The following is a 14,052-nucleotide window of genomic DNA, read 5'->3' as shown; positions in this document are numbered from 1 at the left end:
AACTAGACAACTGCAGCAACTGAGTTAAAAATGGTGTAACAGTCTTTCACACATTATTAATGAAAATATTCTAGTTTCGTCAAGTGAGATTAACAAACTAACCGTTTGGTCAGAGAATAGGCAGCTCCCAGTACATTAATGCATTACAGAGATAATTTTCTTAATATGGCATATTATGCAGCTTTGAATACTGTTATAATAAGCTGTACACAGTAAAATGTTATTTCTAAGATTGTTACAAAGTTGGTACCAATTCCAAGTTTCACACACATAACATTTTTGTTTGGTCATAGACTAATGTTGCTCCAACCAATACTCCTATGCGGTTCTGCATTATCTGTAGGAGAGTCTGACCTGTTCTCCTTTTGAGAAAAATGAAATTGTTTTATAGAAAAACAGAGCAGGCCAGGTGCCGTGGTTCACACCAGTAATCCCAGCACTTTGGGAGGCTGCGATGGGTGGATCGCTTGAGCTCAGGAGTTCGAGATCAAATGAATAACATGGTGAAACCCCATCTCTAAAAAAAATACAAAATTAGTCTGGTATGGTGGCTTGCACCTGTAGTCCCAGCTACTTGGGAGGCTGAGGCAGGAGGATTGCTTGAACACAGGAGGCAGAGGTTGCAGTAGTGAGCCGAGATCATGCCACTGCACTCCAGCCTCAGCAACAGAGGAAGACACCGTCTCAAGAAAAAAAAAAGAAAGAAAGAAAGGAAAAAAAACAAAAAGAGAAACAGAGCACCTAATATCCAAAAAGGTAAACAATATGAACAAAAAGTTACTTGAAAATAGCTATGTCAGCCAGGTATTCACAAATAAAAAGGAACTCAAACTATAATCAGAAGCTAAGTCTACCATGTAAAAAGTATATTATAAATATCAGGAAGGATTTTTATATGATCTCTGTGTTCTGCTTTGTAAAGTGTTTATTTGTAACTATTATTTTTAGTTATGAGGAAAAAATTTGATTATGTTATACATTATCTTCTAATGGGTCAGCAGGCCCACCACCTGCTTTTGCAAATAAAGTTTTATTGGAACACACGCTTAATTGTTTATGTATCGCCTATGGCTGCTCTTGCCCGGCAAGAGCAGAGCTGAGTCGTTCTGACAGAGACCATATGGCCCACAAGGCCTCAAATATTTATTATCTGGCCCTTAACATAAAAAGTTTGCTGACCTCTAACTTAAAATATCAATAAAGATGCATTATAAAAGAGAATTATCACTAAGTTTGGTGATACTCTCTTTTATAATGAAAAAAGATACAGGATTTATCAGCTCCAGATACTGTCTTCAAAGTAGAGAACTGGAATAAAGACAGAAATTCCAATCCTATACTTTGAAGACAATATCTGGTGCTGATACACATAAGGTCCCTGTGGATCAGACTTCTACATGGTCATTGCAGCTACGTGCAGCGGGATATTCTGGAACTTGCTGAGCCAGCATTTACCTAATTGCATTTTGCATGACTTGAGTGTTCCTTAAACAATGAATTTGGATCACATACATTTGGAAAGCACAGGGTTTTCCAGGTTTCTTCTCTTTAGGAACGTCTCAGGGCGCCTTAATATACTCATGATGTACATTATCAAGACTATTTCAGATCATGAAAAAGGTACATTTTCTCTATAAAATGCTGAATGATGAATGTTACTGTTCCTATTTCTATATCCAAAGCCTAAATAATAGCAGATTAGCATATATGAGTGCTCTTGCTATATAATTCATTTTCTCATGTAGAGAATATAAGAAATTAAAAGGAATCTTAATTAGCTTTACATCTCAACAGACAATCTCTTCAGTTCTTTTATCAGCGCCCTTTCATTCTGTACCATTATGGCCTACAAAGGATAGTATTTCATTGAACAAAACAGTGAACAGAAAAACAGTCTGTAGAAACTTCTCAAAAAGCTTAGTGATTAAAAAAAAAACCATTCAAATTTCTGAATAGAGAAATTATATCAGGATAATAGAAATCTTTCAAAGTTTCCTCAAGGTCTTCCAATAAGCCATATTTACGTTCCATTACAATTTTAAGTTAAATAAAATACTAAACTTACAAAAACAGTGAAATGAATAATCTTTTCATGCAAAATTCCCTTAAAATATAAGGGACTTTGTTTTCTTTTTGTTTAAGGCTTACAGTCTGATTTCTCTAATACTTTTGGAAAATAATTTAGCATGTGTTTATATGAAGCCTTTGTTTTGATTTCTGGCTAGACCAAGGGTGTCCAATCTTTTGACTTCCCTGGGCCACACTGGAAGAAGTTTCTTGAGCCACATGTAAAATACACTAACAACAGTCGATGAGCTTAAAAAAAAAAAAGAGCCCATGCAAAAATCATATATATATATATATATCTCTATATCTATATCTATATATTTTTTGAGATGGAATGTCACTCTGTCATCCAGTTTGGAATGCAATGGTGCAATCTCAGGTCACTGCAACCTCTGCCCTCCGGGTTCAAGTGATTCTCCTGCCTCAGCCTCCCAAGTAGCTGGGATTAAAGGCACCTGCCACTGTGCCCAGCTAATTTTTGTATTTTTAGTAAAGACGAGGTTTCACCATGTTGGCCAGGCTGGTCTCGAACTCCTGACCTCAGATGATCCTCCTCCTTCAGTCTCCCAAAGTGCTGGGATTATAGGCGTGAGCCACCATGCCCAGCCAAATCTCATAATGATTTAAGAAAGCTTAAAAATTTGTGCTGGGAAGCATTCAAAGCCATCCTGGGCTGCATGTGGTCCACAGGCCATGGGTTGTACAAGCTTCAGCTAGACAATAGTCAAATAACAGCAAGGAGAGGATCAAATTAACATATATGACTGCTCTCCATGTATCAAAACCCAAAAAAACCCCAAAGTACTTTGTTTTTTTTGTTTTTTGAGACTGAGTCTCGCTCTGTCGCCCAGGCTGGAGTGCAGTGGCGCGATCTTGGCTCGCTGAAAGCTCCGCCTCCCGGGTTCACACCATTCTCTTGCCTCAGCCTCCCAAGCAGCTGGGACTACAGATGCCCGCTATCACGCCCGGCCAATTTTTTTTTTTTTGTATTTTTAGTAGAGATGGGGTTTCACTGTGTTAGCCAGGATGGTCTCGATCTCCTGATATCGTGATCTGCCCCCCTTGGCCTCCCAAAGTGCTGGGATTACGTTCCCGGCCAGCACTTTTATAAATCAAGGAGGTAATCAAATAATTTTTAAATGGACAATAGGAAAGCTCCCAAATGGGTATACTGCCAAGGACAAACATGTGGTGCCATAATATTATGAAAAAATCTTATTTTATGGAATATTAATATAATGTACATGGCTTAAACTAATTGTTACATCAATTGGAATGAATAGACCTCATTAAATATAAGAAATCTAACTTACAAACAAGACATTTGGAGTTTTAGTGTACCCTATCAGTTTAGAACTGATCATCAGTAAAGCCTTCTAAAACTAGCTGCAAAGAGTTTCCACCCTACTAGTTGCCATGAGACCGCTATGGTGAATATAAAAGCTAAAGAAAACACATACACTAATCACTAAAACACAGCTGGACAAGTGGTCATTAAAAATCCAACTATAAAAATGTGAATGTTAATGAAAACTACAATTTCACAGATTTTAAAAAATATTTAAAAGCTACTCTATTCACTCCACTATACAATTAAAAACAATCCCTTGAATTGGGCAGGTAACACATAAACATCACGTATACCCTGGTGTATGGTGTCTTTATCGTTTAACTCAAGAGAGAATATTCTGTGATGAGTTTGCCTATACTTAACATGTACTTATAGGAAATTTATCTAGGTGCATAAATGAAGAGAATGCATAAAAATATAGGCAATCCTCCACACATAGGGAGATATATAATAATACAGCTTAGGTTTCTTCCTGTCTAACTTTTATGAAGTTAATATTTAAGATGATGAGTGTCAAAATATATCTGTGGAATATGATTAAAATAATCACTACATTAAATTTATAAATAGTATGAAATATATTTTTAAGAGACATACCCTTACTTTAAATTATAAGCTAGCTCTTAGTGAAAACAAATCCACCTCCATACTTTCTCTATAAAGATACTTGTCAACAGTTGTTTCGGGAGAACACTGAAATCTTTGTACATTCAAAATGTTGCTTAAGAAAACAATTCTGTATCTGAAAACTCAATTAAGCCCTCGCAGTGTGAGCAGTATGTGGCAGCACACGCTCAGGATGTTTGAACTCTTTCACATTTTAAACATCTTTACTCTGTGGTACCCACAGTTATGAGATCTTCCTATTTCTCTGTTTTGACTATGTAGTCAAGATGGAATGGCTTCCCATGTTGCAAGAGAATTTCTAGTATCAATAAGGACAAATTTTCTGACTAAAAGGTGATGAAACATTACACTTTGCTGAAAGGAGGGTTGCTGAATCTGTCCATGGAGAACTTAATAAAATAGCGCAAAACAGTGTAGTTTTGCCTGGAGGGAGAATATCTTCAAAGATTTCCTCTTGTGCTATGATTTGATGAAACAGAAATGACAATGTAATGCAGTAAATATTAAAATTTGTTTCCCTCTTTTCCCAAAAGAGGTTCTTTGGATAGAGTTTGTTGCTGTGTAAATGTTTGCAAATGACTCAGAAAATAGGAGTGGGGAATATTTAGTCAATCAGGTCATCTGATTGCTTAATCATCCTTTGGTGAATTGAAAAACAAATTACAATATTGATGAAATCTAGCTGATGGAAGAGAATGATCCAAATCGCTATCTAATTCAATCTACTGTGAAAACAGCAAACTTGTCAGGTTTCCACATTTACTAGTGTGTTATTTATATAATTATTTAACTACGTAAATGAGCATGATGACAGATATTTTGTTGTTTTCACAGTAAACTGGGCAGTGACTCAACCCTCACAGAGAGGAGGGCTGATGCTTACACTACACAATACTGTCACTGGCCAGAGGTGCTGCTGGGTGGCGAGCCATGAGCAATGGTGAAAGAAACACTGGGGTTAGGAGTGCAGGCCTCGATCCCCAGATTATCAGCTGAGTCACCTTGGTGAGTCAATTCGTCTCCAAAGATACACCTTTTCCTCATCTTAAAAATAAGAAGAGCACTACCTGTTTCCTTTTTCATAGTAATGAAGAAATAAATGAGAACACATGTATGAAAGAGGTTTCAAAACTCTCAGCTGTGACGTTCAACATTGAGCATTATAAACTAGGGGCCCTGGAACAGGATTTACTTGTTCAGGCCTTAAGCGTAAGTGAAATGTAATACAGCAGTATTTTGAAATTCCTGTTGCTGAGCATGGACCAAAACCTTGAGATCTAAGAGCGTCAATGGATACCTGGTTCAAGGGCTTCACCGTCCTATAATAATTAACAGCTGATAGCATATGGCAATTTATGAAACACATAAACAGCTCTAATTTCAGTAAATATCAATTTACTCCTGTACTAAAGTCACTTAGGTATAATGTGATATAAAAATTGAGTGTTTTAAAATTAGTATAAATCGATGTTTGGATATAGAACTATAAGCCCATGAGGACAAACAAGATACAAATGAGGTGAGTACCTCACACAATACCTCGCACAAAACATGCAACCAAGAAATATTTGTGGAGCTAACACTGACTAAAAAAGTCATGTAGGTTCACAAAATAAGAATTCAATGAGAATTGGGAAAATGCACATGTACATCATGGTATATTCAAACTATGTTCACCTGAGAGTTAAACAACAACAAAAAGTTATTTTATCCAACACAACTCATCAAGTATGACCCAATTAAATCTTCTGCTACAGACCTAATGATGTGTTTTTACCATCGCCTCTAAATTAAATCATACAGAACTTCCCACTGTACTCATGGTCACTCCAATGGTCTGAATGAGTGTATTTGAGTGTTAATTTATATTGCCTCATTTTAAGACGACATTTTAAATTTCTCAATCATTTTCTTATACATTTCTGTATGTGATGGTTAAAACAACACTGTCAAGTTGACCAGATGACAGCTCATGTTCACAAACACACGTCTGCACTTGCTTCCGCAGGAGGTGCTGTGTGGGGAGCTCAGGGTAACTCGCCCTACCCACTTTTGCAGCTCATCCTCTATCACATTATCTCAGAGTTTTAACCAGGCTTGGGAAACAGACACTCCACAGTAACATAACCTGGTTACTAGGCTCAAGAGAGAGATGCACCACCAGTGAAAAAAGCCCATGTAGACTCCACTTTTTACTGCTATTATAATTAGATCACTGCTTAAAAATAGTGGGTGATATTTTATTCCTTGGCATATCAAGATTCATTAGATGTGGTACTAACCAGGTATGACACTATGGTTTTAAAAACATGTACTGAGATCATATAAAAATTAAATTCATTTGAAAAAATTTGAAAAAGGTAACTATTGAAAACTGCTTGGAACACAGAAATATAGCTTCTTATTTTAAAAAGTATCTATATGAGTTACAGTCAGTCAATGTTAATTACCATCAGATCCTACTACATGCATGCATTCATGCATATATATGTATATATAATACATTTATTTTCAATCAAGTTACAGTTCAAAAAGTTTTGAAACATAGGTTAAAATAAACTTTTAAGGAACATTAATTAGGAGAGCATTCCACAATTTCAACCTACCTTTTGTGGCCACTCGGACACAGTCTATTTTGGTTTCCTGTGTCAAATAAAGAGAGGGAAAAATCATTATTCATGTTTTATTTAAAACAAATAGAAATATCTGTAGTTCTATTTAAATAACACTGATAAAGAAGGATCTCACTATCCTGGGCGTGTCTTTCATCACACAGCAATTATTCTTTGAACCACACTCAGATACATTTTCTGGCTCCAGTGCCGGTGGTGCTGGGCATTTCTAGACCAGATGATGAGCAAGGAGCTACACTTAAAATGCCTTTGCCTGATGGCCCCGGACCTCCTTCACCGTCCCTGTACTTCCCCCTGAGCAAACAGTACTGGAGAAGTACGATGCATCTCAGATTTCCCCCCTTTTCACCAGCAAAAGTTAAGCTGACAATGACACCTAGACCTATGCAGTGAAGGAGGGACCCACTGTGGTATGTGCCAAACATTTCCTCTCTCTAAGGAGCCTTCGCAATCTCTACCAGAGTTCTGCGTTGGTCTGAACAGGAAAGGGAAACAAATTCAGAAATGACACTTTTTGTTTCCCTCTCATCTTTCCATTTTCTCTTACGAAAATAAAAAAGACACAAATGTAGTCACAGCTATAGGAAGTAGAAACTGTTGTGGAACTTCTTCAGTTCCCATTTCTTTAATGGGACAGACTAGGCTGAAAAGACAGATGCTGTGAATCTCACAAATTTTAAATGAGCTGAATGTATGTGTTGGAGCCTTACTGTCTTCCTGTAAAACAGTAAGCTAACCAGAATTTCCAGCCAACTTTCAGTAACAGGAAAACTGAAAATAAAACCCATCATGTTGATGATAAACTCCTCCAAACAAAAATATATATATATATATAAAGATGAGTATATTCGTTTTTTCCATAAATTTCTCTAGACGGAAATAATTTTAAGAGAAGAAAAATCACATTTGTTTACAAGTAGAAATGCAGAAAAGCATGACTTCAATTTTACTACTATTTTACTTACTCTACGTTCACATTAACAACCCCAAATAGCCTAAGTAAACAGTGATCTGTACAACTTACCCCATTGGCTCTACTAGCAGCTTGGAAATAAATTCTGTAGCTTTTATGGGGGAGAAGGGGAGTGTTCCAGTATCCATTGTATGTCTTATTATCACCAATTGTAAAAGGCTGCGCAGCTTGGAGGCTGTCTGCAGGAAATTCTGCAGCAAAGTAGTACTGTGAGTTCAGCAGAGAAGCATTCTGGAAGTGAATTGGCACTGGGTAGCACTTTAAGATTTCTGTTGTCTTTTTAGCTCTTCGAGGACGTTCTTCCTCAACAACTATTTGATAGACACTAGAAAAACAAGAGTATCATCAATGATATTTTATGATAACTGAACTGATCCACTCTGCCTTCAACTGCATGGACCCATAGGACACTCAAAATAAAGAACATACTGGACGCAGTCGATACTGAGTGCTTGGTATATAACAGACACTCATGCACCACTTGCTCAGATAAAGAGAGGGAGGGTACTTCAGTTCTTCTTCAGAACTCTCCCACCCAAAACAACACTACTTAGTGAGAGAAACAAAATTCACCGTCATTTAAAATTTTTAATATGATAATCTCTACTGTTTATCTGAGCAGAAGTAATGTTTTTCTCACATGTAACTGAAGATGATTTTACAGACAATTAACTCAGTTTACCTGATAAATACAATTAAATTATACCAACTATAAATTTATTTTAAAAGGCAATGCATTATTTTCTTTAATGACAACACAAGCAAAGTTTTAACAAATCACAAAACACAATGTGTAGTGATTCATGGTAACTAAGGTTTATCTTCGTATGTTTTCTTATGTTCCTTCGCCCTCACCATATTCAGTCAGTGGAAAGAAACGCATAAGAAAAGCAGAGATAACGGATTATAGTTTCAAAAACCAAAGCCTTGGAGTTCCAAGTGATTAGTAAGACTAAGTCATGAACAAGGCTCCTCGAATTTTATATAAGAATGGGCTGGGCATGGGTATCTTTGAAGATGTCTGCAAGGGTGACAGTCCCACTAAGTAGTAGGTCTCTGGTACCTGCCCACCCTCTTCCAATGTCTTTGAATTCTGAAGTAACCTTAGGAGAATGGGAGAAACCTTGAACTGATGGACTTTCAGAAAATTAATATATTTATTTAATACATTTGCTAGAGTGATGAATGTTGTTTGCAGTTTTGTTGGAAAAAAAGAAGTTTCTTATGCTGAGAAAAACTAAAGCTTCTCTGGACTGACTCCAGATTAGACTGTAAGTCCTCCAGCAGGATGAGGGATCTTCTTCTTACAGTATCAGAAAGGCACCAGAATTTGCATGAACCAAGAGCTGCTCAGTACAGAACCCATTAATAGCAAGGAAAGGCACAGAAGAGGGCTGCCTGCTGTCCCCACCCATGGGGGAATGCCCAGGGAGGTTCCTCTCTATGTGGCCTCCGAATCTGCATTCGTAGAACCACCTATCTCTGTGGGCACAACCACTAGCACCTTCTATTACAGCAACGAAATGTGTGCTGCCATCCCGTTGGTAACTCTGTCTAAACAAAAATCAGTTGTTTTAGAATATCAGACCGATTTCTCAGTACACAGGGAACCAGCAGGTTTATAGGGCAGTGAAAAAGTGAACTTTACCAGTGATGTCAACTTAAAACAAAGGAGTACAACTCTTACTTCCTACACAGCAGACACTTTCTATTGGACTGAGTCATGTAAAATGCTCCACATCAGTGGATCATTCATACAATAGTAAAGGCAAAGGCTCAAGGTCAAAGTGGAAGACTACGTATCGCCTGTTCTGTAGCACAGCCACAGTTGACAGCTGTGAAACAAGTCTAACCTGGAATTCCATTAAAGACAGTCCTGAAGAAGTGTGATCACTCTCTTGAAATCGCTTTTGTCGGGGTAAAAACAATGTACTGGTCTGGGCTCTAATGCTAATTTTGCTAAGAGCTGGGGTTCTAAATGCATTTCAATGAATTTGAGTTTTTTCTCCTATGAAATGAGAGAATTAAATGAATCTCTAACATGGATTTCATATATCTAGAATTTTTATTCAACATATGAGGACTGATCTCACAAAAGAGAGAAACCATAAGAATAATTATTTTCTTTGCAAAGTGATTCTCCACTTAATAGTATATATACATATATATGTATATGTATATATATACATTTTTTTTTTTTTTTGAGAAAGAGTCTCACTCTGTGAGAGTCTCACTCTGTGACGCCCAGGCTGGAGTGCAGTGGCACGATCTCAGCTCACTGCAAGCTCTGCCTTCTGCGTTCATGCCATTCTCCTGCTTCAGCCTCCCAAGTAGCTGGGACTACAGGTGCCTGCCACCACGCCTGGCTAATTTTGTTTTTGTATGTTTAGTAGATATGGGGTTTCACCATGTTAGCCAGGATGGTCTTGATCTCCTGACCTCATGATCTGTCTGCCTCAGCCTCCCAAAGTGCTGAGATTACCAGCATGAGCCACCGCGCCTGGCCAATAAAATAATTTTTAACATCACTTCCTTCAAATCTTTTTTCTGGTTCATTTGCTATATAACATGATTTTCAAAACTCCAACTTAAAAACAACTTCTGGGAAATCCATATACTAGACAAAGCAGGAAAATAAGGATATGTGTGAAGAAAAAAATAGTTGCAGATATTCCATACCGAAAATTCTAGGCCAGGTGCCCAATGCACACAGATTTTATTTTTCCCATTTTCCTAATGTGAAAACTGAGGTCTAGAGGTGAAGTGCCATTTTGCCAGGGCATTCTATGAAGAGGCAGAGGTGGTCTGATAGCAGAGCTAGTTCTCCTCATCATCAGACCAGCCTGTGCTGACATTCTTACTCACAAGTCCAGTGAAGACACTCATGGGAACCATCTGGCCTGAAGGGAATTTTCACTTGCACACACAACCAACACATAAGCTAGTCTCCATCGACTTTCCACAATCAGTTTATTTTGAGTATTGTAAAGATTCACACTTATCACATCAAGGGAGTTATCGATGATAACGTTGGCTTTGACCTCAATTCCTTCTGTCACCTGTATCTGAGTCATTAACTACCTTCAGGGAGGACATTCTCCTGGGCTCCACAGTGACTTTAGCACCTGGCTGGTGTCCTCTGAGCACTGTCCCACCTCTCTCAACCTGCAAGGAGCTCCCTCCTGTTATAACCCCGCTAGACAAAAAAGCAGCACAGCTGCTCCTAGACTTTCCATGTCCCAAGATCCTAGATTCTCCTACCGCAAACATCTTTGCATCTATTCCTTCACCCTGGCCTGGACTCCAGTTTGCCACTTAAATGTGGTTCCCCTCAAGGCAATGAACTCTAGGTTACTCTCAGATGCCCTATGTCCTAAAACACTGAGACCCTCAATGACCCTCTCTCAATGGCCTAGAGTCTGTTTCCTCATTTTCATGTTCTCTTGCTCTGCTCCAAACTCACAAAAACATGTTTTCTGTGTCGACATAGCCATTTTGTGTCCTTGTATCACTATTTTCAAAAGTCCTATAAGCTTCTGAAGGAGAAGGGCAAAGGTTTAGTCACTGTTGTGTCCCATGACACTTTGGCTGTGAAGTACACATCTCTGAAAGCATGCTATCATCCTTAAGTAGCTTCTATTTGGTTTGGGGGTATATTACACATTCTATGTACCAGGAGGGAGAAAGCACACCAACAGTCACAACAATGCTTTGCCTTATTAAAATTTAACGTGAAGTTTATTTTGTATTCATTTCCCAAATACTCAACAGCCAAAAAGAAAGCAATGAACAACGAAAAGGTTTTATGATAAGAGGATGCTCGTTATATTTTAGTCTATCCTGGATAACCCACAATTAAATAATGGACCTAAGGGAATCAAATGCTAGGTCTCTACGTGGCCCTGCACCTCCATCTCTCACTTCCCATTCCTCTCTCCTAACAGGGCTCACAGCCGTGATGAGCGTGTACACTGATGTATTACTTCAATGAATAGTTTCTGAGTGCCTAATAGGTGTTAGGCACTGCTCGAGTATACCTTAAACAACACAATGTTTGACGTCCTCTAATGATACCAAATTTTGTTTTGTAATACAAATATTATCTAAGCAAACATGAAAAAAATCACTTGTTTCAAGCAGCAGTTTTATGAGGATTAAGTGAAAATTTAAGAATTAAATGATCATTAGAGAGGCCTCCATGTCAGCCAGTTGGCATGGGTTCTATTATACACTCTACTCCAGACATACTGGTTTTTAAATGGCTACCATCCACTCATCTTCAGATATATTAAAGGAAGAACTAAGTTGACTGGAGCAATTTCAAACCCAAAATGTCTTTTCATCCTTGCTCCACAAGACAAATTAGATTTGCAAGCATCCAGACCTCAAATCTATTTGCTCTTTAATAATTTAAGCGCTGAAAGGTCAAGCAGCTCTTTTCTATTCCCCTTTATCAAAGCCCAAGTGCTAATGAAAAATAGCTAAGTCCTATCTGCTGCCCAAGTGCCATAATTTGCTATTTCCCTGATGGAAATTAACACATTATTAGCACCTAGGTCAACAGTACCTTGACAGAACTTTATAGCTGATGTGTTTTTCATCTGTACAAGTAACATCACTTCACTAATGAGTTTCATAAAAATTTTCCATCCACAATCATAATCTCAAAACTAGCTTTGAAAATCTCACTGTTAGAATAGTGTTTCTAGAAAGAGTTTTAAAAAGCAAATTTCTGAGAATAGAACACTGATCAGAAATTTTTAGCTTAGTGAGTTGAATTTAAACTCTATTATCCTTTTAATGGGTTGTCCATGCTGCCTTTGTTTATTAAAGTTGCACCACCCTAGCCCTGTCCTACCATTACTCTGGAATTTAAAGTCACATCAAATCTTCCTAGTGTACGTGCAATATTAAAAGCACAATCCACAGTGAAGATGAATCTGCCAACACTGTGACATCACTATATTAGAACTTTCCTATGGAATGAAATTTAATTTACAGTTTAATTTATGCTAGGCGTTTCTACAACAAAATTCTAAGGCCTTTACAAGGAGAATGAAAAGTCTGCATTTATATGGAATAGCACATGAAGTATAACCTAGAAAAGAACATCGGAACATCTTTCATCTACGACTCGAAAGTTCAAATGTGATAAAATGTTTTTAGTTTTTTCCTAACTTTGAGTTTCTGGAGAGGAAGCCTCATACACATGTGAAATTAACTTAAAATTTTTTGTTCTAATTCATTTCAAGATGAGTTGTAAATCCATTTTTTAAATCCATTTATCATATTTCTTTTCACCATATGAGAGGGTTACCAATCGCATAATAGAAGGTAGGGAGGTAAGGAACAAAAGAGAGAAGGAGAAAAGTTATAGCCCTTTCATTGTTGCTTTTGCTAATCCTCTAAAACAGGCACTTCTGATCATTTCAGGGACTTAGAATATTGTTCATTTTATCATATCTAGGAGTGACTTTTGGCTTGATTTGCAATTTTTGGTAAAAATCATCCATTCTATATGTATAAAAAGAATAGAGATCAGTATTGATATCTTCCTGAAGATTAATATGGGGGAGATGAAAGAAAATGAAACTATTAATTACACGCAAAGCATGAAAAAATAAATGTATAACTAAGGGTTGCTGCCACGCAGCCACAATGAATTTATTTTCCTCTTGTTCTTTGCTCTGACATTATTTTTTCCTAAATCTGCCAGCATTTACTGAAATGACACCCTAACACTCCAAACAACCTGGTGAAACTGAACTCAGTTTTAAAACGTATGTCACCAAATTACAATTAGTGGAAAAAAATCAGAATTCAGTGTTTGTCATTACGGCTCAGATTCCTTAGAGTCCTGCAGGTAACACTGAGAGTAACTGATCAGACACACTTCTGTTCATTACAATGATAAATGGCAACTAGTTTTCTACAGACAATTGGCAATGGGTAACACATTGCACAGGATAAATAGACCTGTGGGGCTGAATATTCTATATTACCAACTTTAATTTCTCTTTGTCCTGCTCTGATGTAGATAAGACTGACCAGAAATTGCTGTGGAATATGTGTGGGGCACCACAAGCATTTTTTATGTTCTCTCAGCCATAACTCATAACAAGGAGCTTCCCTGGCATCAGCAAGTTACTACTGCTCTGTGCGTGTGTGCCTGTGCACTCGCTCCCACACTCGGTTCAATACCCTGCTGCTCTGCTAGTTAGTGATAAAATCTGATATAATAAAATATTAATTAGAGCTGAAAGGTTGGGTGAGAAATATGAACTCAATTATCGTCCCATATTATGAACAAAGGGCAGGGTGAAAAAAATTTCTTTAGTTATGGAGGTTTGGGATAATAAAAAGAACAACTAGAATATTAGGCTCAGACTGAGAAACTCTGT

The 14,052-nt window shown here is 37.5% G+C and overlaps 1 protein-coding gene across 12 annotated transcripts in view; it reads right to left on the bottom strand.

The window, feature by feature from the left end:
• Positions 1-14,052, bottom strand: part of PTPRM (protein tyrosine phosphatase receptor type M) — an 864,300-nt gene that overhangs the window by 300,985 nt on the left and 549,263 nt on the right. For all 12 annotated transcript variants that reach the window (XM_033178310.1, XM_033178302.1, XM_033178303.1 and 9 more), the window contains 2 exons: positions 7,703-7,976; positions 6,652-6,688 (listed from right to left, as the gene is read on the bottom strand). In XM_033178310.1, the coding sequence (XP_033034201.1) occupies positions 6,652-6,688; positions 7,703-7,976 (311 nt within the window). The remainder of the gene's footprint in view (positions 1-6,651; positions 6,689-7,702; positions 7,977-14,052) is intronic.

Source organism: Trachypithecus francoisi, unplaced genomic scaffold, assembly GCF_009764315.1.
Source record: "Trachypithecus francoisi isolate TF-2019V2 unplaced genomic scaffold, Tfra_2.0 Lachesis_group19, whole genome shotgun sequence".
NCBI lineage: Eukaryota > Metazoa > Chordata > Mammalia > Primates > Cercopithecidae > Trachypithecus > Trachypithecus francoisi.
The sequence above is the reverse complement of the archived record's forward strand: the minus strand, read 5'-3'. Positions and strand labels throughout refer to the sequence as shown.